This window comes from Microcaecilia unicolor, chromosome 10, assembly GCF_901765095.1.
Source record: "Microcaecilia unicolor chromosome 10, aMicUni1.1, whole genome shotgun sequence".
Taxonomy (NCBI): domain Eukaryota; kingdom Metazoa; phylum Chordata; class Amphibia; order Gymnophiona; family Siphonopidae; genus Microcaecilia; species Microcaecilia unicolor.
This window is the reverse complement of record NC_044040.1, coordinates 180,660,294-180,683,850: the sequence shown is the minus strand read 5'-3', so window position 1 is coordinate 180,683,850 and position 23,557 is coordinate 180,660,294. Positions and strand designations below refer to the sequence as shown.

At 45.0% G+C, this 23,557-nt stretch overlaps 1 protein-coding gene across 1 annotated transcript in view; it reads right to left on the bottom strand.

The window, feature by feature from the left end:
* Window positions 1–1,859: 1,859 nt before the first annotated feature.
* The window catches only part of TSC22D2 (TSC22 domain family member 2), a 193,019-nt gene continuing 171,321 nt past the window's right edge, over window positions 1,860–23,557 (bottom strand). Inside the window, exon 3 of the mRNA XM_030215899.1 lies at window positions 1,860–3,513. Coding sequence (XP_030071759.1) covers window positions 3,253–3,513 — 261 coding nt within the window. The 3' untranslated portion in view covers window positions 1,860–3,252. The remainder of the gene's footprint in view (window positions 3,514–23,557) is intronic.

Genomic DNA, 23,557 nt, shown 5'->3' with positions numbered 1-23,557 from the left:
GACTGTGCCTGAAGTGGGAATCGAACTCAGTTCCTCAGTTCCCCAGGACCAAAGTCCACCACCCTAACCACTAGGCCACTACAAATTAGGATGCCCTCTTTTCTGAGTGTCACTACCGCCACCACCACCTTTGTAAAGGTATGAGGAGCTGCAGCAAGGACGAAAGGCAGAGCATGAAACTGATAATGCAGTACTTTACCAATAAAACAAATTGGTGTCTACACTAACAATTATACAGTGGGAGGTTTGATTATAGAATTTATATCCCACACTTTCCCACCCATGGGCAGGCCCAATGTGGCTTAGAAAAATCTACATAAAAACAAAGCATGTCAGGGGTCAAACAATTAATGTCCTAGAAGTATAATGGGAAAAAGGCAAAGCGAGGTAAAGTAAAAGAGAAAGAGGGGGGAGGGACCCAGCCACTCGAGTGTGACACCCCGCCGAGGCTCACAGAGAACCCCGCGGTCTCAGCCTCTCAGTCCTAATAGGAATGCTACTGCACAGAAGGCAAGAGTAAACATTAACCAATTTTTATTTTTATTAAAGACAAAGCCCAGAAAGAAAGAGAAAGATTCAGTATACTCAGTCTCCAGCAGGTGGAACATGGTGAGCCCTTTTTAGTCTAGCAACCCAAGGCTCTTATTGGCTCATGAGAGTCAGAATTCTCAGTCTCCACCTGCTGGAAGGGGTGCACAACCCATAAGTCACTTATTTTCTGGGCAGTTCCGAAGGGACATTAAGGAATAATACATTTGGCCTTCATATGTTCGGCAACTTCTTTGCATCAGGTTTAACAGGTAATACCTTAGATTTTAAGCTCAATAGGGATAGAGAAATTTATCTTTAATATGTGAACTGTTTTGGTCAATATATCAGCAATCTAATAAACCTTCATTATTGCATTTTAATCAGCAGTGCCCCATCTACAAAAATACACGCTTCCTGTACAAGGTGGCCATAAATCAATTTGTACATAGAACACACACTAAGCTCTGCACTTAACCTCCCACACTATTACATCAGCTCCCATAATGAAGGCATATTTCAGAGTCATTTACCTGGGTAAAAGGGCTACCTGGAAACTGCTCGCCATTTCTGAAGGTTAAAGAACACAACAATGGTTCTTTGAGTTGATGAAACTATCAAGACTTGTTTTGCTTTAACTGCAGCTGATCTTTGCAACACACCAGCAGCTTTCATCTTAGGCAGCAGCCTTGTCCAGTTGTTAAGGGGCCTTGAAGCCAAGATGCACCAGCTTTCCAGCTTGGAATCTGAGCCTGCCCAAACTGGCTACACATGAGATAAACAAGTATATGCTGGGTAATCTGACCACAACTGGCAGTGGCACAAGCTCAGTGTGAGTCTATACCTATCAAATAACTTTTCATAATATTACTTGGGAAAAAACTGATCTAATCAGAAACACTGGGTAGCAAGTACCAAAAGATTGGTAGCATTTTTTTTTTAACAGATATGTCCCTTTAATAAAATAAATTGCAATACTTATAAAGCTGTAGACCTTGGGTACTATTTAATACAACCCAGTGATGCTACTTAATAGCTGGGTCTCCTAGGAGATGTGCCATTGCCAATTTACAATAAGTCCACACAAAGGGAGTACTTAAAACTATGTGTATTAACAAAATATTCCATGGTTTGCTTTGGTAAAGAAATAAAAGACCTGTTTCTAATTATAAAATGTCAGCAAAAATCAAGTTTAAAATATGCAAGCAAACATTACAGAACTGAAAAATAAGATGTTTAATACAAAGTCTTGAAGTTATGTTGATATGATGTTAAGCTTAACAGTCACGCAGTTTAACAAAACAATTTCAGAAAGTGGTAAAATATATATTTATTCATTAATTTCTGACACGTGTTAGTATACACAAAATGAAACTATTTATGAAATGTACATTTTTTTTAAATTTAAATACTCCATATACACTGCACTTAATCTGCATGTTGCATTTATTAAATACATTAAAATCTGCAATGTAACAAAACTTTTTTTGCATATGAAATTCAAAACACCATTTTAAATGAACAAAAGATGGCTCACTTCATTTTTTGTTTTATTTTAACCTACTAGTGTATCGTACACTAGCTCAGTTCCACCAAGACCAGTTGTTCATTCGACAGTTCACAAACTAGTACATTTTACAATAAGAGTGCTGAATAAAACATGAGGTAAGAAAGTGGTTCAAAGAGTATAAGTCATGCAGATCATGCTAAACAGCAAAGAAAACAGTGAATGAGAAAACACTAAATAAAAATACATACAGAATGTGCATTATGAAATTAAAAAAAAAAACAATTACACAGCTTTGCTTCTTTGGTTACAAAGTAGGTTGAACAATTTCACAGCTTTTTTTTTTATTCCCACCCTTCAAAAAAAAAAAAAAAAAGGTAATTTAAATGTTCTAAAGCAGAGGAATCATGGCAATCTCTCTCAGAATCAAAAAGCAGAAACATAAATGAGCAAAATTTTCTTCATCAAAATAGCCCAATTATTATATCATGAGGATCGGTGACTATCTGTACAGATGCTCTAAGGTTTATACTTACACTATACAAAATTTACATTCAAAATGGGCCTCAACTACTGCAAATAAATACCAAAAGGTAAAATGCCATTAGTGTTAGAAATATATCAGGATACTTTTGTTCAATTATTGCCTAAACATTTTACCTACTAAACACAACCCCATCAATTCCTTTACTGATATACTTACATTTATTCTCCAAAAACAACAAAAGAAAAAAAGTTCTGTGACATTGTTCATACACATTATGAAATAGCAGCCTTGTAATAAATAAAACAAAATAAATGAAACTAACGGAGGCAAATATTAAAGAATGGTGGCTCTTGAAGTCAGATGGGTTGTATACTATATGACATTGAAAGGCTCAAAAATAATCCACTGGTAATAGAAACCACTGGATAGCCACCAAAGATTTGAGGGATCCCATCCCCCCCCATGTGCACCCAAATGCAGACTTATTTTCACTTACAACCCTTTCTACTACCCTCTTTTGTGCATTGATGGCATGTATTGGACATCAGCTGCACTGCATGACATCTCAAAGTGAGGGAAAGCTCTCGTAGAATGATTGTCTAATACTGAAAAGGCCAAACACACAACAGAAGCATGGCTACTTGCTTTCATATAAAGTGGAGAGAAAAATCAGTGGCACACATGGATAGACTGTTTTCAGGTTTGCTTTTTCTGAAGGTAGCAAAAAGCTTTATGCTGAAGAGACATTTGGCTGCTGTGGAGGTTGCGCTGTCTGCAGTGGCTGTGCTATCACTGTTTGTTGTTGTGGTGTACTACTGGGGTTGGCCTGTTGGGAAGGGAGCTGAGACAACTGGTCATTGTTTGCAAGAGATTTTAATAGTGCATTTTCTCGTTCAAGCGTACAGTTTCTCTCAATCAATTCTTTTATTTGTTCCTTCAGGACTTCCACCTCTTCTCTGACTGCATACATCAGATGGCTTTTCACCAGATCCTGTGAACAAGATCACAACGTTAGATATGTATAGTAAACCGCTACATTGATGCATTTCGTAGACTGAAAAGAACTGCAACAAAATTCTTCAGAACTACCTACAAAGATGTAAAAATATATCTGTGTCCAAAACAAAAGTTTATATAAGAAACAGTAAGTCCTAGGGAACTACTGAAGCCATCAATATAACCTGCAAACACCTTCTTTCTCCCCCAACAAACTTGACAGTTGAAGAAAATGTAGCACTTAGAAATGGATAAGTCTTAACAGTCACTAAAAGCTCTCAGATACCACTGGTTATCAATTCCAGCAACAACCACTGCTTCAAGCACTGCATGACTGCTTCTTCTCTCTTCAGTGCTGTCCTATCAGAACAGCATGAAAAGGGAAGATGCATACTTGACATGCAGAACAAAACAAAACATTTTGTTTGTGCTACTCTGTACATATAAAAAAAATTTAAGCACATCTTACTTCATCTACAGACAACTGTAATGGTGTCACCTTCCTTAAATGTTAATATAATATTTGGCAACCTGTAATAACTTCAACCTCAGTAGATTTGTCCTTCTAGGGGAAGAGACTCACCCAGTCTACCTATTTTCCTATCATGCTGCAATACTGCTGAGCCCACCCTTACTTATTCACCAGTATGGATCTTCTGTCCTCACCCCATGCTTTCTTGAATTCTGATACTGTTGCCTTCACCAGCACCCAAGAGACTAAATAACACTTGTTTTTTTATTCATAAATTAATTATTCACAAGGCAGTATTTAACCTCTCCTCTTCTGGTAAAACTGCCATGCATTGTAATATACTTGTTTATTTTTGTGTTTTTACCTTTTTTACTGGTTGACAAAACACACAATTCAATTATATTACAGATCAACAGAAAAAGGGTAAAGGACTTATTTTTAGTGAAATACTTTTTATTTTCAACTCTTGTATTTCACAAGGGAATTCAGAAAGGAATCAAATCATCATGCTCAAATAGTCAATACTCTAATATTTATTTGCTACATTTGTACCCCACATTTTCCCACCTATTTGCAGGCTCAATGTGGCTTACATTATATTGCAAAAGATATAGTTATGAACAGAGTAAGAGGTTTGTTCTAAATTACCGTATTTTTCGGACTATAAGACGCACTTTTTTCCCCCAAAATTTGGGAGGACAATGGGGGGTGCGTCTTATAGTCCGAAGGTAGATTTGGCTGGCTGGCCGCCCGCCCTCCGAGTTCGGGATCGCCCTCCCCCCGGTCCTGTTACCACTTCTCTCTACTCACGTCACGCGATCTTCCCTGGTGGTCTAGTGACGTCGGGGCAGGAAAGAGCCCACTCTTTCCTGCCCAGCGCGCTGCTCTCCATCCTCCTGTATGCAGCCTGACGGTCTCGGCAAGATTCAAAATGGCCGCCGAGACTTCAATTCTCAGCGGCCATTTTGAATCTCGCCGAGACTGTCAGGCTGCATACAGGAGGATGGAGAGCAGCGCGCTGGGCAGGAAAGAGGGGGCTCTTTCCTGCCCCGACGTCACTAGACCACCAGGGAAGATCGCGTGACGTGAGTAGGAGAAGTGGTGACAGGGCCGGGGGGAGGGCGATCCCGAACTCGGACAAGACGCACCGGAGCACCTAGGTTTTAGAGGAGGGAAAAAGGAAAAATTTTTTTTTCCCTATTTCCCTCCTCTAAAACCTAGGTACGTCTTATGGTCCGGTGCGTCTTATAGTCCGAAAAATACAGTAACACATTACTATGTAAGAATTAAGGAAGATATGTCTATGGAATAATTTACAAAACACAATGAAAAAGAAAAAAAATGAAATTATGTTGCAGTTAATTTAACTTTCCCTTGTTGTCTGGCTGCACCATTCTTCTAAAAAGTGGGTGTTATCTCCTCCTACCAGCAAATGGAGATAGAGAAAACTCACTGGTATAACCTGCTGGTGCTCACTGAACAACTTCAGTACCTCTTCTCTACCTCTAGCAGATGGTAGCAGTGGCGTAGCCACAGGTGGGCCTGGGTGGGCCAGGGCCCATCCACTTAAGGCTCAGGCCCACTCAACAGCAGCACATATTTAGTGCTAGCTAGTGGGGATCCCAAGCTTCGCCAGCTGAAGACCTCCCCCTGATGGTGCTGAAAACACTGCTTTCCACTTCAGCAGTCTAAGCTTCCTAAGCTGCTGATACTGCCCTCATTGCATTTGGGGGGGGGGGGGGGGGCGGGGGGCGAGAACACTTGGTGCCCACCCACTTCTTGACTAGGCTGAAGTGGCGTAGCAAGGGGGGGGCGGGAAGGGCGGTGCTCCCTGCCAGCTCCCCCCCTCAGTGCATCAACACCCCCCCCCCAGTGCCCACCCTCCTCTGTCCAACCAGCTCCCCCCTACCTTTAAAAAATATTGAAATCCGAAGCGAGGCGCAGCACCTCGCGCCTGCACGTAAAAGAAATGTGCAGCGTCTCATCGGGCCTTCTCTCGCTCTGTCTGTCCCGCCCTTGCGGAAATAGGAAGTTGCGTCAGTGGAGGGCGGGACAGACAGAGCAAGGGAAGGCTCGATGAGACGGTGCACATTTCTTTAACGTGCAGGCGTGAGGATTCCGATATTTTTTTAAAAGGTAGGGAGCTGGTTGGACGGAAGAGGGTGGGCACTGGGTCAGGCGGGGGGGGGGGGGGGGTGTGTGTCGATGCGCCGAGGGGGGGTATGTCATCGTGCTGCACCCGGGGGGGGGGGGGGGTGCAACGGCAAACCGCCCCGCCCCAGGTGGCAGCCCCCCTTGCTACGCCACTGACTAGGCCCACCCAAAATCTGTCTGGCTACGCCCCTGGATGGTAGGTTGCTCTGACTAGTGCTCCTGGTCCCTGGCCTAGCTCCCTGCTTTGCTGGCTGTGGCCATACAGCAAGGTTGAACCTTAAGGCCGCTTCCAGGTGATTCTGTCCCTAGATTGAACCTGGGTGAGCATGGAGCTTGGTTCCAATGCCCCATGTCGCACTTTTTCTGGACCTGGGCAAGGTGTTGCTTGAGAGGGCAAGCCCCTTGTAGCCAGTGCATCCAGTTTGAGTGTTTTCCCCCTGGGCTTTCCCTGCAGCTCCCATGCAAATTTAAAAAATAAAAAGATATTGCCCTGCCTGATTAGCTTTATTCCCCAACAGAGGGAATGAAGGATCATGGAATACAAAAAGGCACACAGTTTGCCTTTAAGGAAAAAAAAGAATACAAAAAGCACACCTGCAGTGGATACCAGAGCTTCGAGCCAAAGTCGTCTCAAGTTCTCAGGCAGGTCTGCACGTGCTGGCCACATGGTTGGGCATGCCTGACAGTAGGCAGTGTCCTACCTGCAAGAGCCAGCAGCTCAGTACAGCTGTCAGCGACGGACCATTTTTGACTTTGGAAATGGTCCAGGGGGAGTCAGGGGCCCATGGAGCCACGTCTCTGCTTCCTCACATGGAGTCATAGGGGAACTGTAGTCCTGAAGTAGCAAACACACTGCTGAGGGGACCGGGGGGCTTCTGAGGCCCTGGGTGGCCCCTGGAGGCTCTTTTGGACCCTTGGTCCCCTTTGGATTTTAACAGGACTCTCCTCGGAGACAGGAGCGATCCAATGTGATATGGATCTTTTCTCCAAGACAAAAGACGTCAGATACCACCCCATTTACCAGTACCACTGCTCTAGGGTTTGAGTATACATACACACTTTATAAGAGGGTTACATGAAAAGTAATGCCCTCACCTCCATAACTTGTTTAAATGATATTGTAATGAATAAAAAACAAAAAATAATGCTTGAAACTTGGTCTTAATACATTTACTTTTCTACATAGTCTCCACCATTCATCATATATTTCTGCCAATGATGGACCAGTTTTTGAAAGCCATCGCAAAAGAACTAAACATCTTATCTCTTCAACAAGTTGCTCAGTCCTTTCCACCTCTTCCATGTTGAACAGATTTCCCCAAAGGAATTCAATTTTGGAGAAAAGATGGACATCACATGGCGCTGTCTGGGCTGTATGGCGGATGGGGAAAGACTGACTCATTTTTGCAATTACCTTTGTGGTGTTTTGTGCTGTGCGAGGCCTAGCATTGCCATGTTGCAACAAATTTTCCCACTTGTGCTTCAGAACTCCTCAATCATTCTTTCAAAGTTTTCAGGGTTGCAACATAATGCTTCGAGTGATCCTCCAATTGTCCTTTACGAGTTCATCAACTTTTCATGTGAGACTCATCTGTTGCCGTCATGGGTCATCCATTTTTTTTTTTATTTGTACCCCGCACTTTTTCCCACTCATGGCAGGCTCAATGCGGCAGGCAATGGAGGGTAAAGTGACTTGCCCAAAGTCACAAGGAGCTGCCTGGGCCGGGAATCGAACTCAGTTCCTCAGTTCCCCAGGACCAAAGTCCACCACCCTAACCACTAGGCCACTCCTCCACTCATTTCTGATCTCACAAATTAGCCTTTCCCAGTCCATAATCTTTACATTTTTTAGCCCAGTGATGCAGCACAGTTCTTACATCAACACAACCATCACCATGAACAACCTGCATGCAGCAGTGAATTTCAGTTGGAGGGACTTTTTCAACAGTCAGAAATTTTATCATGGCACATTGTTTAAATTACATCGACGAGTGTTCACTACATGCTTCCATTTCACAAGCCATAGCAGAACAGCTTCTTCACATAGACTTCTCAACAACTGGTCTTGACACTGTTCATCTACTTCTCCCATTACCCACTGAATGTTCAACATCCAGCTACATTAAAGCGTGGTCAGATGGGCGCAGGGTACCTATACCCACCTTCTGTACTTGATAACATCTCCACAGAGAGAAATATATAATCTATGCACAACACAGAAAGATGCACCTGTGAGATGTCTATAAAGCATGGTGTAACAGAACACCACAAACTCATGAGAAGCCCTGTTATCTCCTTGCCATGGACAGCCAGCATGCTCAATTATATCAAACTGCTTTTAAGTCACCTGCTACAATTAGCAGATCCCCTAGACTTTGTGCACAGATTTAGGTCAAACTTTGAAAATTGGTTATCGTATGTATTAAGGACAAATATTCAAAAGCGTGAAAATTTCTCTTTAATCATCAGATCCCTTTCTTAAGGGGTCATGAATCAAATTATATATGTCCTGGGGATATGTTTACTAACAAACTGCTACCCCCACACTCTGTGTGGTTTCACACGCAAAACACCTCTCCCACCTGATTACTTGTGGGTTGTGTCCATCTACCAGCAGGTGGAGATAGCGCTGAATTGCACCTCCTTATAGGATGGCATGCTCCTTGTCAGTCAGTATTTCTCATAAAGCAGGAGAAAACAGAATTAGAACAGCTCCTCCCCCACCGGGAAACATGATACACCCAGAACATCCAAGATGAAAAACGAGCATAACAGTTCATCTAAAATGTAAAATGCATGAGCCCCCGCGGGCAGGGCCTGCTTCTTGACTGGTTGTAGACTTAGAAAAGGACACATGTTGGAGCTCCTGCATTTAATCTCGAGTTTCAGAAGAGGGGGGGGGGGGGGGGAAGCCCGCCTGGGCTATCAGAGTCCAAGGCAAGGGGGGCAAGTAGGGGAGGGATGTGTAGAGAGGGAAGAGGGAAGGGAGAGGGGCTAGGGGGGGAGGGAAGGCGGGGGGAAGGTCTAATGGTATGGGGGAGAAGATGAGAGGGGAGGGGTAAAAACGTTAAAATCCTGGTGACAAACTGTATTGTATTATAATTTGAGGAATTTTGTGATATCAAGTTTCTGTTTAAGGTTGGTCAATCAATAAAAAAGGTGAAATATAAAATGTAAAATGCAGAAATGTTCCAACTGAAAGAAATGATAGAAACAGATAGGAACCACCAACACAGGCTGGGACTCTGGATTCATCTGCTGCGCCAAATATGCCAGAATCAAGTCCACATCTGGCCATTAAGGAAAACGTTGACTGCTGGACTCCTGGAATAATCTGAGATCTGCTGCACCCAGCCAAGACCCGGCATAGCAGATGCCTAGATTTATTTGCCAAGAGAGAGAATGTCTGAGAAGTGTGAGAAAAACAAAGGTGGAACCATCAGCTATGGCTGAGTTGACCTAGAGGGTCCAAGAGAGATCAACAAGGACGTGTCTGAAGCAGAACCTGGCACCAGGAAGGTCGTCCCAAATAGATGTCATGTCACCCAGAGTGTGAACACATGCCCAGACTCAAGGGCTAGGTAGGAAAGGCCACCCCGAACTGGGGTGTGATGCTTGCGGATCAGCCCCCAAGAAAAGAAAGGCTCTCAAGGCTATGTTGAGTATTACAGTATAATCCGCCAAAGGCGAAGAACTCGAACATCCCACAGAGAGACGTAACCCAAGACTTGTGTTGGTAACAGCTGATTCCTGCTGAAATTGAATATCAATCCAGAGGACCAAAAAAGGGTAGTTACTGAAGATGAAATTTGCAAAGAAGAGTCTCAAATCAGTCAATCACAACATATGGATAATAGCTTCCACAGAATACAACCAGAGAAATCTCCTGTGGTAATGTAAAATAGGCATAAAACAACACGATGCCACGAAAAGCAGGAAGGACAGAAATCCCCCCATGGGACTGAAACTACAACCGACTGCAATAGGGCCAAAAAGAAAGGATGACTATTGAACTCCATGTAGGTGAAAGGAATTTCCTTTCATGGAACTACCAAGGAAACAGAGTAACATCCTGTTCCCCCCAATGTTATAGGGACAGCCTCAACTGTGGCACAAAGAAGAAAGTCCAGGCATGTAGTGCTGCCTGAGAGATGAACCAGAACCTGCATAGCAAGCTAAAGCAACCCCCTGCAGTAGAATGGGAGAACTCTAACATGCAACCCCACTGAAGCATGGCCAAGCTCCATCGGACTGAGGCAATTCATCAAGCACTGGGAGAGGTGCTACTCTGGAACCTGAAGGGATTCCCAATATCTCTTCCTCAAGCGGCATGGAAGGCCATGGTAGCACTGGAGTTTGAATCACAGGCTGTACTGTAATGATGCATCTTTCTGTGATGGGAAAAAGGATCCTTGGGGAGAAATTCAGAAGGTGTGTTTCTAGACATTTAAACTAGAGGGTGGGGGGTGACAACAGGAAGAACGGGGATTCAGAAAGTCACCCTCAGCAAAAAACATGACAGCAGTGGGGTTAGTAACCATCTGAATGCACATAACACATGGAAAACAATGAGCACAAATGCTTGCAGCCTAAGTAAAAAGGTTCAAGATTTGCAAGCCCTAATATTTGAGAGAGACTTGGATATTGTTGCTATTACAGAGACATGGTTCAATGACTTATGAATGGGATTGCAAGTGGGATGCAACCATACCAGGTTATAATCTTTTTAGGAAGGATAGGATGGGCCAAAGAGGTGGAGGACTGGTGCTGTATGTGAAAAATAGTATCATAGCAGCTGAAATGCAGGGGACCTGCGGAAAGGAAGACAATATAAAAATTGCTCTGGAAAGAGAAGATGGAACCTATATCCACATGGGTGTTATTTACAGACCTCAAGTACAAATGGAGAAGCTAGACAAGGATCTGACTGAATATCCATAAGCTTGGTAAGAAAGGGCAGGCGTTGTTGATGGGAGATTTCAACTTGCCTGATGTGGATTGGAACATCCCATCGGCAGAATTGGACAGAAGTAGAGAGATTGTGGATGCCTGTCAAAGAACCTAGCTCAAATGGTGACGGAACCCACAAAGGAAGGGTCAACGCTGGATCTAGTGCTCACAAATGGAGGCAGTGTTTTCAATGTCCAGGTGGGTGCCCACCTAGGCAAGTGATCACAATATGATATGGTTTGATATAAGAGTGAAAGCAGAGTGCAGCCGCAAAAACTCACAGTACTGGATTTCAGACGTGCTGAAGAAAAGATAGGAATAGAATTATAAGACTGAAAGATAATGAGAAAAGCTATGTGGAGAGTGATGAGGATAAAGCAAATGTGCTAAACAAATATTTCTCTTCTATGTTAATGGAAGAAAATCCTGGAGAAGGACCGCGGTTGGTTGCCAAGGGAATATCTGGGAATGGAGTGGATATTATGCTGTTCACGAAGAAAGCGTTTATAAGCATCTTGAAAATCTGGTAGTGGACAAAGCTATGGGGCTGGATGGGGTACATCTCAAGATACTGAGGGAGCTCAGAGAAGTCCTGGTGGTTCCTCTTAAGGATTTATTTAATAGATCTTTAGAGACAGAAGAAGTTATTCAGGACTAGAGACAAAAGAAGACAGGAAAGACGTGGGAAAACTACAGGCCAGTAAGCCTCATGTCAGTGGTAAGAAAAATAATGGAGTCGCTGCTAAGGAAAGGACAGTTAACTTTCTGGAAGCCAACGAGTTACAGGATCCGAGGCAACATGGCTTTACCAAAGGAAAATCCTGCCAAACGAATCTGACTGATTTCTTTGACTGGGTGACCAAAGAACTGGATGAAGGACATGCGCTAGATGGATTTCAGCAAAGCCTTTGATATGGTCCCTCACAGAACTCGTGAATAAGCTGAGAAGGTTGAACTTAGCACCTAAAGTGGTAAAATGGATTGGAAACTAGTTGACCGACAGGCGACAGAGGGCGATGGTAAATAGAACCCATTCAGAGTAAAGTAAAGTGAGCAGTGGAGTGCCTATGGGCTCAGTGCTGGGGCCGATTCTGTTTAATATATTTGTGAGAAACATTGCTGGAGGATTAGAAGGAAAAGTTTGCCTTTTTGTGGATGACACGAAGATAGCCAATAGAATGGATACTTTGGAGGGTGCAGAAATCATGAAGAGGTATCTCCAAATGTTGGAAGAATGGTCAAGGGTCTGGCAGTTAAAATTTAATGCGAAGTGCAGAGTGATGCACTTGGGGTGCAAAAATCCAAGAGAGATGTACTGGATAGGTGGTGAGAGATTGGTAAGCTCGGCTCAGGAGAGGAACCTTGGAGTGATGGTGTCTAAGGTGGTTGCCACAGCCAGAAGGATACCACGCTGTATAGAGAGGTATAACCAATAGAAGAAAGGAGGTGTTATGCCCCTGTACAAGTCGTTGGTGAGACATCACTTGGAGTATTGTGTTCAGTTTTGGAGGCCGTAACTGCTAAGGATGTAAAATGACGAAGCAGTTCAAAAAAAGCAACGAAAATGGTATGCAGTTTGCATAGCAAGATGTACGAGGAGAGACTTGGTGACCTGAACGTGTATACCCTGGAGTAAAGGAGAACTAGGGGCGATATGATAGATGCTCAAATATTTGACTGGTAGTAATCAGCAAACAAATCTTTTCCAGAAACTGGAAGATGGTAGAACTAGAGGACATGAATTGTGGTTGAACATAAGAGTAGCCATACTGAGTCAGACCAATAGTCCATCTAGCCCAGTATCCTGCTTTCCAAACAGTAGCCAAGCCAGGTCACAAGTACCTGGCAGAAACCCAATCAGCAGCAACATTCCATGCTACCAGTTTCCAGGGCAGTTGCTTCCCCATGTCTGTCTCAATAGCAGACTATGGCACCGCTCAGCAGAACAACCTAGAGCTCAACTAAACCAGGAGGCCCAGAATAGGAGCTGCACCAGATGAGACCAGGAGCTTGTGGAGAGACCATTCATCTGCCTGCTGAAGATAGAGAATACTGACTGACCAAGGAGCATTCCATCCTATAAGGTGCCATTCAGCGCTCTCTATCTCCAAATGCTGGTAGATGGACACAGCCCGCAAGTCTCTGAATTCATCTACTGCTGACGCTAAGGAACATAGCATATTCACATTTGGAAACTATGTTAACTTCTAGCCTACTTCTCCGGCTTCAACTAACCTTCCCCTCCAAACCAACCAATGTTAGCCTTACTTACCCCTCTAATGTCATACCAGATTATGCTGTCAAGAGGTCACTCAACCAATTCAGACATCCTCCCCCCCCCCCCACCCCCAGTACCATTATCTGCCTAACAGGTCATACTACTCCACCTGCTATTCCTCTTGTACTTTTTGATGTTTGTTCCCCTTCTCAACAAATTTAAGTACCTAGATTCAAAACGTACTTTCTCCCGCAGATTTCATCAGTGATTGGATCCGGTTTCCTGGCTCTTTGGAAACTGAGATCAGTCTGTAGCTACCTTAATTGCAACTCCCTTTGCACCTTATTTCATGCCCTTATAGGCTCACACATTGACTACTTTAATATGGTCTATTCTGGTGTTATGAAAGCTGAACTTAAGTGATTGCAAATATTGCAGTTTTGAAACAAGGATACTATGACCATGCCCATCGACGAGATCATGTTTCTCCAGTCCTCATTAAACTTCATTAGTTGCCCATAGAATACTGTGTGAAATTCAAAATTTTGCTCTTAGTATTTAAAGTTCATCATACTGGTACCCCTGATTACTTTGCTATGTTAATTCCATGTGTGTCCTCCATTCATTTAATGAACATAGGATGATTCTGCCAAATCCATCTAAACCTTATTGGGAGTTAGGAGTCTACTCAAAAGTGTGTCTTCTATTTCACTGCCCCCCTTTTTTTTAAAGGAACTCACTGCCAATTTCTCTTAAGATTAGAAATCTCTTTTCAACAATTTAAGATCAGACAAATCTACTTTTTCAACCTGGCACATGAAGGTTCCCTAATCAAAGTTTAGCTTTGTTTTTCTTCTTCATATCCGCTTCCGCGGAGCTATAAGAGATGTGCCTATAGCTGGTCATCACAGAGTGCTTAATGTATGAAACTCTTGGGTGTATGCTGATCTATCCTATATGATTATAACATTCCTTTCCTGTTTTTATTTTTTGTATCCCACCTTGATTTGCTTTAGTGATAAAGGCAGACTGAGTACATTTTAATAAACGATAATCTAACCCCCTCCCCCTTTGCCAGTCTATTAGTTAACCTCCTGAATCATACCCAGATCCACTCAATTTTCACTGTACCTTGGATCTCTCCCCCCTCTCACTACACAAATACACTATTTTACAAATCACACACCTTCTTCCACATCTACACAATCAGTTGTACTGCCTTGTTGCTCTCGTGAAGCAGTCACCACCCAAGTTACTGCCAAGATCATCTTCCTGGTCTTTTGGAGGCCCAATAGGTTCCTTTGTCCAAATATAGCTGACATTTATTTATTCTGAGCATTTGTTATACTATCAAATCCATTAGTAGACATCACGGTGGCTTACAAAGTACCAATAGCCAAACGCTTGTAGACAATAGTCAAAGAAAGGAAGCATAACAGAGTAAACCCTAAATACAATAAGATAGTAATCCAAACATGGAGCACAGATCAAGAACAAAGGTATATAATATTCACCTAACAGGACAATAAAGAAAATGAAGATACTTACCTGTAGCAGGTATTCTCCGAGGACAGCAGGCTGGACATCATCACACATGAGTCGTCGTCCGCAACGACCCAGGAGCTCCGGAGTTAAAAAGAAAATTTTTTAAAAACCTCTAGAAACGAGGCGGACACAGGGACAACGCACCGCACATGCACGAGGGACTTCCCACCCGCGACACCTGCGAGCTTCCCTCAGTTATATAAAAAGCAAACGAGAAGAAGAACAACTCCAAAGGGGAGGAGGGAGGGTTGTGACGATGTCCAGCCTCCTGTCTTCGGAGAATACCTGCTACAGGAAAGTATCTTCTTTTTCTCCGAGGACAAGCAGGCTGGACATCATCATGCATGGCGTATCCCTAGCACCCAAGCTCACTCAAAACAATCAACAATGGTCAATTGGGCCTCACAACGGCGAGGACATAACTGAGATCGACCTGAAAACAAACAACTAAATGAGAGTGCAGCCTGGAACAGAACAGAAATGGGCCTAGGAGGGTGGAGTTGGATTCTAAACCCCAAACAGATTCTGTAACACCGACTGCCCAAACCGACTGTCACGTCGGGTATCCTGCAGAAGGCAGTAGTGAGATGTGAATGTGTTGACTGAAGACCACGTTGCAGCCTTGCAAATCTCTTCAATGGAAGCTAAGTGAGCCACTGACGCAGCCATAGCTCTGACATTATGAGCCGTGACATGACCCTCCACAGTCAGCCCAGCTTGGGCATAAGTGAAGGAAATGCAATCTGCTAGCCAACTGGAGATTGTGCGTTTTCCGATGGCAACCCCCATCCGGTTGGGATCAAAAGAAACAAACAGCTGGGCGGACTGTCGATAGGGCTTCGTTCACTCCACGTAAAAGGCCAATGCTCTCTTACAGTCCAAGGTATGCAACTTGTCCTCACCAGAGCGGGTATGCAGACGTGGAAAAAATGTTGGCAAGACAATTGACTGGTTTAGATGGAACTCCGACACCACCTTCGGCAGGAACTTAGGATGAGTGTGGAGGACTACCCTGTTATGATAAAATTTAATATATGGAGCATGAACCACCAGGGCTTGGAGCTCACTGACTCTACGAGCTGAAGTAATAGCCACCAAGAAAATGACCTTCCAGGTCAAGTACTTCAGATGGCAGGAATTCAGTGGTTCAAAAGGAGGTTTCATCAGCTGGGTGAGAATGACATTGAGATCCCATGACACTGGTGGAGGTCTGAAAGGGAGCTTTGACAAAAGCAAACTTTTCATAAAACGAACAACTAAAGGCTGCCCAGAGATAGGCTGACCCTCTACACGCTGATGGTAAGCACTGATTGCACTAAGATGAACTCTTACTGAGTTAGTCTTAAGACCAGACTCTGATAAGTATAGAAGGTATTCAAGCAGGGTCCGTGTAGGACAAGAGAAAGGATCTAGGGCCTTGCTGTCACACCAGACGGCAAACCTCCTCCATTTAAAAGAATAACTTTTTCATGGAATCTTTCCTGGAAGCAAGACTCGGGAGACACCCTCTGAGAGGCCTAAAAAGGCAACTTCTAAGCTCGCAACATCCAGGCCATGAGAGCCAGAGAGTGGAGGTTGATATGTAGAAGCGACCCCTCGTTCTGAGTGATGGAAAACATTCCAATCTCCACGGTTCTTCGGGGAACAAGTCCAGAAGAAGAGGGAACCAGATCTGACGGGGCCAGAAAGGTGCAATCAGAATCATGGTTCCGCGGTCTTGCTTGAGTTTCAGCAGAGTTTTCCCTACTAAAGGTATTGGAGGATACGCATACAGGAGACCTGTCCCCCCAATGAAGGAGAAAGGCATCCGACGTTAGTCTGTCATAGGCCTGAAGCCTGGAACAGAATCGAGGGACTCTGTGATTGTCCTGAGTGGCAAAAAGATCCACCAAGGGGGTGCCCCACGCTCGGAAGATCTTGCGGACAACATCCATGTTGAGTGATCACTCGTGAGGTTGCATTATCCTGCTCAACCTGTCGGCCAGACTGTTGTTTACGCCTGCCAGATACATAGCCTGGAGAAGCATGCCGTGCTGGCACGCCCAAAGCCACATCCTGACTGCTTCCTGACAGAGGGCGAGATCTGGTGCCCCCCTGTTTGTGTAATACATTGCAACCTGATTGTCTGAATTAGGATAGTTTGGTTGGACAGCCGATCTCTGAAAGCCTTTAGCGCATTCCAGATCACTCGTAATTCCAAGAGGTTGATCTGAAGACGCGTTTCCTGAAAAGATCAAACCCTGTGAGTGCGGAGCCCATCCACATGAGCTCCCCACCCCAGGAGGGATGCATCTGTCGTCAGCACTTTCTGTGGCTGAGGAATTTGGAATGGGCGTCCCAAGGTCAAATTGGAGCGAATGGTCCACCACTGAAGGGAACTGCAAAAATCGGTGGAGAGATGGATGACATTCTCTAGATCCTCCGTAGCCTGACACCACTGGGAAGCTAGGTTCCACTGAGCTGATCTCATGTGTAGACGTGCCATGGGAGTCACATGAACTGTGGAGGCCATGTGGCCCAGAAGTCTCAAAATCTGCCGAGCTGTGATCTGTTGGGATGCTCGAGCTGACGACACTAGGGCCAGAAGGTTGTCTGCCCTTGCCTGGGAAAGATAAGCTCTAGACGTCCGTGTGTTCAACAGAGCTCCTATGAATCCCAACTTTTGTACGGGAATGAGATGGGACTTGGGATAATTTATGACAACCCCCAGCAGTTCGAGCAGTTGAACAGTAATCTGCATGGATTGTAGAACCCCTGCCTCCGAGGTGTTCTTCACCAGCCAATCGTCGAGATAAGGGAACACATGCACTCCCAGTCTGCATAGCGATGCTGCGACAACTGCCAAGCACTTTGTGAAAACCCTGGGCGCAGATGCGAGACCAAAGGGCAGTACGCAGTACTGAAAGTGCTGAGTTCCCAGGCGAAATCGAAGGTACTGCCTGTGATTTGGAAGCACCGAGATGTGAGTGTAGGCGTCCTTTAAGTCCAGAGAGCATAGCCAATCATTTTCCTGAATCATAGGAAGAAGGGTGCCCAGGGAAATCATCCTGAACTTTTCTCGGACTAGGAATTTGTTCAGGCCCCTTAGGTCTAGGATGAGACGCATCCCCCCTGTTTTCTTTTGCACAAGAAAGTACCTGGAATAGAATCCCAGCCCTTCTTGCCCTGGTGGCACGGGCTCGACCGCATTGGCGCTGAGAAGGGCGGAGAGTTCCTCTGCAAGTACCTGCTTGTGTTGGGAACTGAAGGATTGAGCTCCCGGTGGGCAATTTGGAGGTTTTGATTCCAGACTGAGAGCGTACCTGAACCGGACTATTTGAAGAACCCACCTGTCGGAGGTTATAAGAGGCCACCTTTGGTGAAAAAACATCAACCTCCCCCCCAACAGATAGATCGTCTGGTATGGACACTTTGATGTTGGCTATGCTGCTCTGGAGCCAGTCAAAAGCCCATCCCTTGCTTTTGCTGGGGAGCTGGAGGGGCCTTCGGTGCACGCCGCTGACGAGAGCGAGCCTGCTGGGAGCGAGCTTGAACAGGTTGTCGAGAGGCAGGAGTGTACCTACGCCTATTAAGAGGAATAAGGAGCACTCCTCCTCCCTCCAAAAAACCTCCTAGAAGAGAAGGTAGTAGCAGAAGGCGTCCAGCGGGAGAGAGAATCCATAGCATCATGATGCTTCTTGAGGGTATCAACCATATCCTCAACCTTCTTTCCAAAAAGATTATCCCCCCGGCAAGGAACATCCACCATTCGCTGCTGGGTCTTCTGATCCAGGTCCGAGACATGCAGCCATGAGAGTCTGCGCATCACAATACCTTGAGCAGCTACTCGGGATGCAGCATCAAAAGTGTCATAGGCTCCCCTGGCCAGGAATTTGCGACACGCCTTCTGCTGCCTGACCACCTGTTGAAAAAGTTCAGCAAGCTTGGGAGGGAGAGCGTCAATTAAACTAGACAGTTGCTTTACCGAGTTCCGCAAGTGAATGCTGGTGTACAGCTGGTATGTTTGAATCTTGGCGGCGAGCATTCCAGCCTGATAGGTACGCCTCCCAAAAGAATCCAAGGTCCTAGACTCTCTGCCCGGGGTCGCAGAGGCATAGTCCCTAGTACTCTTGGGTCTTCTGAGAGCAGAGTCTACCACCATGGAATCGTGAGGAAGTCAGGCCTTCACCATTACAAGCTCACCATGGACTCTGTACTGGGACTCGGACTTCTTGTTGACAACTAAATTAGAGAGAGGGCAGGACCAATTCCGCAACATCACTTCCCTGAGTGTATTGTGCAAGGGGGCCGTTGCAACCTCTGAAGGAGTAGGATAATCCAGGACCTCGAACATCTCAGCCCTGGGCTCATCCACAGCCTCCATGGGAAATGGAATGTCCCGAGACATTTCCCGTACAAAAGATGAAAAGGTAAGACTCTCAGGTGGAGATTGTCGAACCTCAATTGGCGGAGTAGGATCAGACGGAAGCCCCTGAGAATCTTCCTCTGAAAAATATCTGGGGTCTTCCTCCTCTCCCCATGAGTGATCCTCTTCGGTATCGGACAGAAGCTCTCGAAGAGCAGCCCGAACCTGTCTCGACTTTGAGGATCGATGTCCTCGTGGGGGGTGTCGAGAAGTGGACCCTTGCCTGGACTCCGGCGAAGCTTCCTCCACCGACGTCAAGGGAGAGTCGACCCGGGTGGTAAGCGGCGCCGAGGGCGGAGACCTCCGCACAGGAGATGGGCCAGACGCCATCTCAGCAGTAGGTACCAGAGGCGCAAGCACCTCCAGTACCGAAGCAGATGGACGAATCATCCCTTCCAGAAGACCTGGAAGCATAGCCTGGAGGCACTCATTGAGGGCTGCCATCGGAACAAGCTGTGAGGCCGGTACAGGAGTCGGCGCCAGAATCTGAGGGGTTTCGAGAGCCGGTACCTGGCTGCCAGACGACCTACGCATCGGCACCTCCTGAATGGAGGGTGAGCGGTCCTCCCGGCGCCGACACTTCTTGGGTGCAGAGTCTCTCAGCTCCCCAGAGCTCTCGGTACCCTGTCTGGAAGGAGATCGATGGCGATGCTTCTTCGCCTTCGTTTGACGCCCGTCATCGACACTCTGTACTGAGAACGTGGAATCCTCACTCCTCCTTGGGGCCGGGTCCAACTCAGGGCGGTCCCGGGGGACCTGCATAGCAGTAGGCCTCGAGACGGGCGGAGACCCACTCGATGCCTCACTGCTCCCAGCTCGAAGTGGTCTCTCGGCAGTCATCACCTGGACTCTCGGTGCTGCTTCCCTCAACGTCGATGTTGCCGACCTTGATACTGATGCCGAAGGACCGGACCGATCTGAAAAAAGCCTCTCGCGCCACCTGGGTCCTTTTTTTCATTAACTTGCACAGCTTACAAGCAGCTGGAAAATGGTCGGGCCCGAGGCACTGGAGACACCAAGCATGAGGATCGGTGGACGAGATGGTCCGGTTGCAGCGAAAACAGCGCTTGAAGCCGCTTGGAGTCCTCGATAACATGGGAGGGAAAATAGTGTTCACAAAATTAAACGGCTCAATGGTGCCAATGAAAAAAGGCACAAAGGAAGGAAAAAGGAACGCGATCGAGCAGCCTGAAGGCGGCCGCGCTGAAAAAGGAAAGGAAACTTAAAAAGATGAGAAAAACTAAAGAAAGAAAGGAAAACTTTTTTTTTTTTTAATTTGAAGAAAAATAAAGACAAAAAAGGGAAAAACTGGAGCGCAGTAAACGCGACAAAAGTCCCCTGGGCCGAAAATCACGAGGAGTCACAAAAAAATGCAACCCCTTCGCGAAGCGGAAAAAAGAGTACTGAGGGAAGCGCGCGGGTGTCGCGGGCAGGAAGTCACTCGCACATGCGCGGTGCATTGTCCCCGGGCCCGTCTCGTCGCTTCTAGAAGTTTAAAAAATTTTTTCTTTTTAACTCCGGAGCTTCTGGGCCGTCGCGGACGACCCATGTGTGATGGTGTCCAGCCTGCTTGTCCTCGGAGAAAGTCTGAAGCCCTTATCAGGTAATAAATGATTCAAAAGCCTGCTTGAATAGCCAGATTTTCAGTGCTGTTTTAAAGTTTGGCTTTGAAGCAATAGAATGTAAATATGGGGGTAGGTTATTCTAGAGCAAGGAAGCACAGCAACAGAAGCTATGTCACAAGAGATGTAAAGGCTATCAAGTGATTGGAATATCTAAGCAATCAAGATGGATGATATGGGATCAGAAGAGGCATTAAACAAGCTGGAACCATAAGTACAAAGTGTTGCCATACTGAGACAGACCGAAGGTCCATCAAGCCCAGTATCCTGTTTCTAACAGTGGTAAATCCAGGTCACAAGTACCTGGCAAGATCCCAAAACAGTACATTTTATGCTGCTTATCCTAGAAATAAGCAGTGGATTTTCCCAAGTCCACTTTTAATAATGGCTTATGGACTTTTCTTTTAGGAAGCTATCAAAACCTTTTTTAAACCCTGTTATGCTAACTGCTTTTACCACATTCCTGGCAACGAATTCCAGAGTTTAATTACACGTTGAGTGAAGAAATATTTTCTCCGATTCATTTTAAATTTACTACTTTGCAGCTTCATTGCATGCTCCCTAGTATTTTTATGGAAAGATTAAAGCAATTCACGTCTATCCGTTCCACTCCACTCATTTTATATACCTTTATCTCCCCTCAGTCGTCTATTCTCCAAGCTGAAGAGCCCGTGCCTTTTCAGTCTTTCCTCATAGGGAAGTCATCCCATCCCCTTTATCATTTTTGTCACCCTTCTCTGTACCTTTTCTAATTCTACTATATATTTTTTTGAGATGCGGTGACCAGAATTGCACAGTGTTCAAGGTGCAGTCGCACCATGGAGCGATAGTATCCTCGTTTTTATTTTCCATTCCTTTCCTAATAATAATACCTAACATTCTATTTGCTTTCTTTGCCGCTGCAGCACACTGAACGAAGTGTTTCAAGCAGTGCATATCTTCTAGCGAAAAAGGTGCCGGTACTCAAATGCCAGGCCACCCCTTCAGGGGGTGGGGTGATCACTAAGGGACCTACCCCACAATAGCCAGGCTCCCTGCAACCAGTCACAGAATCTATGACAAGGTAGAATTGGTGTGTAGAGCTTGAGCTCTTTCATTAAAACTTGGGGACCATGGGTCAATTTTAGCAGACAATGGAAAAGGTGCCGGTACTCAATACCCCCAAGTACCCCCTCAAAAAAAGCCCTGGTTTCAAGTATCGTCAACGATGACTCCTAGATCTTTTTCCTGGTCGGTGATTCCTAACACGGAACCTTGCATCACGTAGCTATAGTTCGGGTTCCTCTTTCCCACATGCATCACTTTGCACTTGCTCACATTAAACTTCATCTGCCATTTGGACGCCCAGTTTTGTAAGGTCGTCTTGCAATTTTTCACAATCCTCTTGCGCTTTAACAACTTTGAATAACTTTGTGTTGTCAGCAAATTTAATTACCTCACTAGTTACTCCCTTCTCCAGATCACTTATAAACATATTAAAAAGCAACGGTCCAGCACAGACCCCTGGGGAACCCCACTATCTACCCTTCTCCATTGAGAATACTGATCGGTTAACCCTACTTTGTTTTCTATCATTTAACCAGTTTTTAATCCACAGTAGTACACTACCTCCTATCCCATGACTCTCCAATTTCCTCTGGAGTCTTTCATGAGGTACTTTGGACTTTCTGGACTTTCAAAAGGCATTTGGCAGATACACTATATCGACCGGCTCATCTTTATTCATATATTTGATCACCCCTTCAAAGAAATGTAAAAGATTGGCAAGGCAAGATTTCCCATCACTAAATATATGTTGGCTTTGTCTCATTAATCCATGCTTTTGAATATGCTTTGTAATTTTGTTCTTTATAATAGTCTCTACCAGTTTCCCCAGCACCATCAGGCTCACCGGTCTATAATTTCCCGGATCTCCTCTGGAACCCTTTTTAAAAATCAGCATTTTTGACCACCCTCTAATCTTCTGGTACCATGCTTGATTTTAAAGATAAATTACATATTAACAACAGTTCTGCAAGTTCATTTTTCAATTCTATCAATACTCTGGGATGAATACCATCCGGTCCTGGTGATTTGCTACTCTTCAATTTGTCAAATTGCTCTGTTGCATCTTCCAGGTTTACAGATATTTGATTCCGTTTCCCTGACTCGTCAGCATTGAATACCATTTCTGGCACTGGTATCTCTCCCACATCTTCCTCGGTGAAGACTGAAGCAATGAATGAATTTAATCTCTCCGCCATGGCTTGGTCTTCCCTGAGTGCCCCTTTTACCCCTCAGTCATCTAGTGGTCTAACCGATTGTTTTGCCGCCTTCTTGCTTTTAATATACCTAAAAAATATTTTTTTACTTAACGTTTTTGCCTCTAACGCAATCTTCTTTTCAATGTCTCTCTGACTTCCTTATCAGCACTTTGCATTTGACTTGCCATTCTTTGTGTAGTTTCCTATTATTTTCAGTCAGTTTCCATGCTCTGAAAGATTTTCTTCTAGCTCTAATAGCTTCCTTCACCTCACTTTTTAACCATGCTGGCTGTCGTTTGGTCTTCCCTTCCTTCTTTTTTTATACATGTAATATATTTGGCCTGGGCTTCAAGGATAGTATTTTTGAACAACATCCACGCCTTCACAGCTGCTCCTCTTTATTTCACTGTTGTTCTCATTTTAGATTAGT